This window comes from Ruditapes philippinarum, unplaced genomic scaffold (genome assembly GCF_026571515.1).
Source record: "Ruditapes philippinarum isolate M1 unplaced genomic scaffold, ASM2657151v2 ctg3423_1_1_1_1, whole genome shotgun sequence".
Taxonomy (NCBI): Eukaryota; Metazoa; Mollusca; class Bivalvia; order Venerida; family Veneridae; genus Ruditapes; species Ruditapes philippinarum.
The window spans coordinates 1-7,441 of NW_026867151.1; the positions used below are offsets into that span (position 1 = coordinate 1).

Here is a 7,441-nt window from a genome sequence, read left to right on the forward strand (position 1 = left end):
TAATTTGAAAAAAGATAATTTTCTCAGTTAAATTAATATTGCTTGTTTTTTTAAATATATTGTCTATATTTTCCAGATGCTGAACTAGAAGAATTTATAGTAAAGATTGTGCGTGCCACAAATAGAGGAATATCAGCTGTTAGAAATGTTACGAGCTCGAATCCAAATTGGAGCTTCGGACAGTCTATGTTTTTCGCCGGCACAGTCATTACCACCATAGGTAAGATAATTAAGTCCTCATCTAGACAAACGTAATAATGCTCTTTGAATTAAGCAAAAGTTTTTATTTGTCATTCACATTATGTTATAGCTTTTTAATGTTTTTGGTTCATATGGTAATATTTACATGTACCTTTTAGTATTTTATAAACAAAAAAAAAACAGGCATGAATTTGTACACGGATTAACACTCAAGTGTAGTGAGACTTTTAGCTTTTGTTTCTTTCCTGTAAACCATTCTTTTCTTGTTATTTTAGGATATGGTCGTGTAACACCATTGTCGGAAGCTGGAAAGGGTTTCTGTATATTATATGCTATCATCGGAATCCCTCTGACACTTATAATGTTTACAGCAATAGTTGAGCGTCTGATGATACCGACGGCTTGGTTTTTACAATTCATGTTTAGAAAACTAGGACATTTGTACAAAGTATTCCATATACAGCTTCTTCATTTGTCTATAATAATCATCCTAGTCATCGTTTTCTTCTACTTGATACCTGCCGCCATCTACGTCACAATAGAACCCAACTGGAACTATTTAGACGCCTTTTATTACTGCTTCATCTCCTTGACAACCGTTGGGTTGGGAGATTACATTCCGGGAGATTCTCCAGATCAACCTCTTCGTCCATTGTACAAAGTAGCCACGACATGTAAGTTTTCATATATTTTATTATCATTTTATAGTTTCATATCAGCGTGGCCAGTTTTTTAACCTTTAATTGTTACACAATTCTTACCAAATAATATTACATTTTCAGTTTGTTCTTTGATTAGTTAATTTTATATTCCTGCACATGATGAAAACTCTTAAAGATCCTGTTTGTCGTTATTGAGGTTGTATACCACACTCAAGTAAAATTATATATATGTATATAATCATGCTAATAAAACAATTTTCAAACATCGAAGAATATGTAAAATATGTACTACAAATATGTGTACATATTATATGTAATTATTAAAATATATGCATTCATTTCTTATTGAAAAAATTGACTTGGACTTTTTAGAAAATAAATTTTTTATTACCTCCCTTTATTGATATGAAATGTTAAATTCGGTAATATCTTTATGAACAATGCTTTTTGGAACTTACAAAATTGATAAATCTTAATTTGAGCATCATATTTATGATATAAACGCATAAGAAAAATGTGTTACAGGACCTTTAAATACGTTTGTCTCTTTCTCAACTTTGTATATAAATTTCTTTTTGTATCCTATTCAAGATAAAAAATTATGCTGATGTCACTGTCCATATCTCAAATAAATCGCGTCTTCTTGGTTTAAGGCTTAGTATAAAATATTTTCTGCCTAGACATTTAAGCTTGCATTCTTACGATTATGCACTTGAATTAAGTTTTGTAAGGCGTCCTTGGCTAAATTATGTATAGTACTTGAGTCTAGACATGCCTCTTAGAGGAATAACGATTACAGAATTAAGTATTGTTGGAGATAGAGAAATATACAATTTTAATTTGCTGTTATTGCAACTTATCTAAAGTAGGTGAAACAGAACAAAGTATCACAGCTGTCTTGCGAACTCAATTCTTAGTCACACGTGCCTCAAATTTATGGTTTACTTAAGAATTAATTGACAAACACCCTTCATAAATAAATAAAGCAATCTGTCTAATAAAAAAAAATCACGTTGGATCGTTCTTATACATTTCAGTTTATCTTTTCATTGGTCTCATGATGATGATGTTGATTCTCGCGGTACTCTACGAGATTCCGGAACTCAATATTGGGTTCCATTTCTATCTGAAAAGCGATACTGATGAGGACGAGCGAATGCGGTTACAGGCCTCTGCTGCGTCCGGCCAGAAATATTCCAAACAAATTGATGATGAACCAGCACCAGTATCAGAATATCAGGGTATTCCAAGTTTTCCCCGCCCGCAGGCGACTTATCAGTCAACGGATGGTGCTTTACAACAGTCACAATAATTTTAATATTTGTGTTCAGTCTCGTTTATAAAGGGGCCAATATTTATATCATTTTGTGAAAGCTTGCAATGAATTATTTGAAAAGCTTGTAGTTAAAAAACCTATTAATACAAGGACAGAAATGTTTTTAATGACATGTCTGCAAATGAGTGGCATGTATGTAGAAATATGAGTATGTTTTTATAATTTAATTATGTTTACATCTAGTCATAGCTATTCATTGAAATGTTTAGTGTATAAAAAGTAATGCGACATCATTAAGAAATAGTATGTGTTTTTCAAACCTTATATCTCGAAATTTTTCAAAATAGATCCAAAATGTAAAGGAACACGATACCTTTGACTAGAATTTCTTTGGAAAGGGAAAAAAGTGCAAACATTCATACAATGTGTTCAGAAAATATTATATGTAAATCACCTGAGCAAAGAAACGCTGAAAATGGAATGATTTGCCACAAAAGTAGCAAAACACTTAAACATAAAAAATAATTAATCACTATATTAACTGTACTGCTTGCAAAAGATAACAGAAGAAACAAAAGATGGTTCAGGTGATTTGCCAACAAGAATTTTTTCAGAAATTATAACAGGTTACGAAAAATAAAGCTTCTCAGATTAATAAAAGCATCTCTTAGGCAGTATGTGCCTTTAATTTGTAATGCTTTGAAAACTCATTACAAAATATCTTCAAAGGAAACCAATATACATTACAATGTAAACATATCATTTGCATTTATTTCAAATAGTGCAAGCTAAACATTATAGCAGAAAATGTTTACGTGTTTGCCTCCAAACGGGTAACTATTGTGAGACACAAACTTTACAATCTACAATGTTTTTAACATACCTTTACAATATGTAACTGTTTGAAAATATTAAAATTACTTTGGGATATATATTTAGTTGTAATCGTTCCGAATTTACAGTTAATTTATATGAACTTTATCTAATTCTTAAGTAAACTGCTAAATTGTTTAATATTTTAGTTATAATTGATGCTTTAAGATAAGAAATAAAAAATATATGTTTTTACTTTTTATGCTTGTGTTAGCTAGAATTTTATAACATTTTAGATATTCTTGATGTTAATGTTGAAATAGGAAGGTTTATAGTAATAACTTACTGGTTGTGACCTCGTTGTCTTTCTTTCAAATTGTTGATGTTTTCATGTTATTTTTGCAGTTATGATTTGTAACGAATCTAAATATAAACAAATATTATAAATCAATTAAATACATTGCATAAAGGGCATGTAGACTAACAATTAAGCATATTGGTTCTAGAAATACAAAATCTTTTAAATAGGTTCTTACCTCACTATTAAGGGATGATGAAAAATTGTACATAAACAACTATTTCACATGTCAGCCGCTTTCAGTATGTAATTTCTAAAAAACCCCTAATGAGCATAGAATATAATCAGAGTTTCTTCACGACATGTCTAAATAATATTTCTTTAATTTTAAAGTTTCTTTATGCCATGTTTTTGATATCCTTTAGTTTTGTTAATAGAGCGATATCTATTTATATAACAGATGTAACAAATTAAAAATAATACATAGCTTAGAAACACATCTAAAAGAATTGAATGAATTATGGAATAAACTTACTAGAAGCCTCCCTATTGAGTCAAGTTCAGATATTTCTCTTGCTGAGGTAATGTATTTCATGACTTTAATCTGTAAAAAAATCAAATGGCGCCAAAGAACACTTTTTAAAATAATAAAAAAAGATATGGAAATTGCTTATCAAGTTTGATATATGTACATATTTCCTATTTGTTGTATGTATTGTTATGGTCATAGATATTTATTGTTATTTACATTTGTTGGCATCTGCTTTGTTCTGTACTTTCTTATCTTACCTTAACATCTACTAACAATAAATTTCTTAAATGTCGCATTTGTTTTCTATTTTGTTGATCTGACGAAAAATGTTCATGTAACAGAGGAAAAGCAAGAATTTAATTTATCAACTGATCAGGTTGTTCAAGTGCTATGATTTCTAAACCAAAAGACTATATATTCGAACTCTAAATGGGCGAGACCATGTGTCAATGGAAGACGTCATGTGTGGTAAAATATGATAAACAAGATCAACAAGGAAAGGCGGCGTTCAATGAACGCAACCCCTATACGACCCAGCAACAAAAACCAGTGGCAAGGAGCCCAGGCGGACCCCAAACCAAAACAGGACAGGGCACAAGTCAGAGCACGGACAGGTTAATCACTAAAATGATAAATAAGTTGCAACTGATAAGGAATTCAAAGAGAAACAAATAAATGATTAATTAATATTGAATAAAAGGAAATACTTTGTAACCGAAAAGGAATTCAAAGAAAACGAATAAATGATTGAATTATAGGTCCATAAAGCCAAAGGGCACAGCGGAAGGGGACAGGAGGGCCGGGGAAGAGGAGGGAGGGGTTTAAATTAAAGAAATAAAAACTAGGGGCAAATGGGAAAATACTTACAATAGACGAGAAAACAACAAGGGACAAAAGCAAAAGTGTCACCAAACCAGTATGAAACAACATAAACATACATCTGAGGAACACAGAGGAGTGCCGCTTTGGAACGGTCAGCAGCACAAGTACTGCTGTGGAGTTTAAACCGATAAATGGTGCACCAAACCTCGCTCTTAGCCCCACCATGTTCCTATAAACGAGACAGTGCAAATAAGATGAATCCCCGCCAAGTGAAATTCTAACAGTTGTTATGGTTACAAAAGGTTAAATAAGTAAAACACCAAACTAATCATGTAGAAACATATAAAAGTAAACCCAATGACCATAACAAAAGTACTCAATGTCCTTAAGGAAGACAATCATCAAGAAATCACCTACAAGGGCCTGACGAAGCAATGCAGAAGACGAAAATAAGACAATTCAGTCCCAAAGGGCTTCAAGAACTGTCCATCATAGAGTCTCCCACTTGGTCCGTCAGATGTAATCAAAAGAGAAAAGCGTAGTGTCCAACTTTAAAAGGGTTGAACACTAAGCATGCAGTATATCTCAAAATAGTAGGGTCATAACCTCTTTTAATAAAACGTTTAATGATTTCAGTAAAAACAGCAGAAAAAATACCATGACCCAAAATCTTACAAAGTTTGAAAATCACATCTCCATAAACCAGACTGGTTAATCCCTTGTCGCAGAAGAGTTTTTAAATCACTATTGAATTTTGAAATTGAATCAAAATTACGATTGTAAATTTTGTAAAATATTTCCGTTTTTAGTATGGCTGTAGCCCTGTTTTAGAAGCTTGCTGGTAATGAAAATATTCCGCTCGTTTAAATCCTTTACGATGCTACAAGTTCTTGCGAATCTGATTTACTGAGAAACATACACCCCGTAGGATGTTGCATGCGGTACGTCTCCATCTAAATGTGTATAATTAACTATAGAAAAGTCAAAGTCATCTCTTTTATCATAGATTTTCGTGTGAATAGAATTGCTGTTGATAGTAATATGAAGATCCAATTTGAAAAATAATGTACTAAAATTTCAAGATTCGTTTTTTTAATTTTTGGTTAGTTTCATGAGGATAGAATGTAGACCACCAAATTTGGAATCCCAAAAAAAAAAGAATATCTAAAATTAAAAATAATCCATCAAGGGTATTGGTAGTTATTATTCAAATTGCGAACTATTAAACATCTTGTTTTTTTCAAATATAAAAAAGTCTTTTCATACAGTACAGCAGTACAAAAAAAAAATCCGGCGACATAAGTTTTCCTTCGGGATGTAAATTATTGAAACGTTTATTTCCAGAAATTGGATGAAAAAAAACCGTATAAACAATATACATATGAATAAATTCCAACTTACACCATCAACATTTACGTGAATCCCATGGGTAAAAAAAAAAATCCCAAAAAAAGGCTTAATAATCATAAATAATATCGGATAAAATTAATTGACAGAAAACCATTTGTGATTTAAATTATATGAAAACATTAAACGACAACTAATGAAACAATGGGTGGGTTGTTCCCCACTCACATATGGTGTTAATAAACATATAAAACATACTTTTTTAAGAGATTTTGTATGAGTTTTACTTATTTGATTTTGTGATAGGGGAAATGAACTGAGAAATAGAATATATGCGGTACAGTCTGGGTGGGCCCTGCAGTTTAATACGCTAAAAACAAATGAAAAGCAAATTTTAAACAAACTATAAACTGGTCGTGATGGATAGGTAATTTAACTTAGTAAAACCCCAAATCAACGTTCTGCCATCACAATAGAATAAGTGATAGGGAAATGGTAATTTGTGTCCTGGACTGTTAATAGTGTAAGCAACTATTTAGACAATTTTATAGATGTCTGTTACGATTATATAAGTTCGATATTATCGGACAAAAATGTGGATAAGAAAATTAAACAAACAGGGATTCAAATAATCTGCATTTCTTAGCTGAACAGGAAGTGTTATATTATTTACAATATGAATACATGTTTGCATATATATCTTCATTGAACTGATTAAAGTCTACTCCCTTATTCTATCGTTTATTTATATTTTACCACTTCCCTGACCTCATCAATCCCTTGAAAACTCAGATTTTCATCGTATAAATATTCATTCGCACTTTTAACGGAAATGTTTTAATTATATAAAATTGTTTTTGTTTCATGTGTTTGGTAACAAATGTTCTTAAGGTCGACCCTTCTCCAGATTTTTGTAGTAACTGATTGTGTTTAAGATTAATACAAAAAATCCGATGCTTTAAAGCGTGGGAGATGAAACACCGTTACCTCACATGAACACACTGGAACAAACCGAGTCAACAATGTTCACTTTCAAACATTGTTTATGACTATTTTTAAGGAATCGTCTTACTCTTTTTCCAGATATTGTACATGTACATGTAAATGATAGTTAACTTCTAGAAAGGCGTAGCATATTACATAATTTACGAACGAGTACAGTTTTCACTCTAGAAACAATCATTGATTTAACTATCATGGTATTCCCGATTTGGCATTTAGCTATTTCAATATATAAACATCGCTGGTTTCTTGAATCTATTTATCCGCCTCATCGATAAAAATGTAATTAATATGCATTAAATAAATGTAACGAGAATAACATCTCAATAATGAAATGCAAATTTCGTCCCAAGAGATATACATTCTGATATCTGATGTGACATAACTGTACATAAGAATAAAAAAGTAGAACTAATTTCAATCAAACAATTTACCACTATTAAAACAAGATCGGGGAATAAACTTCGCTGTTTCATCGATCAATATAG

The 7,441-nt window shown here is 31.3% G+C and overlaps 1 protein-coding gene across 1 annotated transcript; it reads left to right on the forward strand.

The window, feature by feature from the left end:
• Positions 1 to 76: 76 nt before the first annotated feature.
• Positions 77 to 2,367, forward strand: LOC132735030 (potassium channel subfamily K member 1-like; the record flags this gene model as incomplete). Its single annotated transcript, XM_060721922.1, has 3 exons — positions 77 to 220; positions 477 to 875; positions 1,901 to 2,367. Coding segments are annotated over 3 exons (818 nt in total), but the record flags the coding sequence as incomplete, so codon positions are not given.
• Positions 2,368 to 7,441: the final 5,074 nt, after the last annotated feature.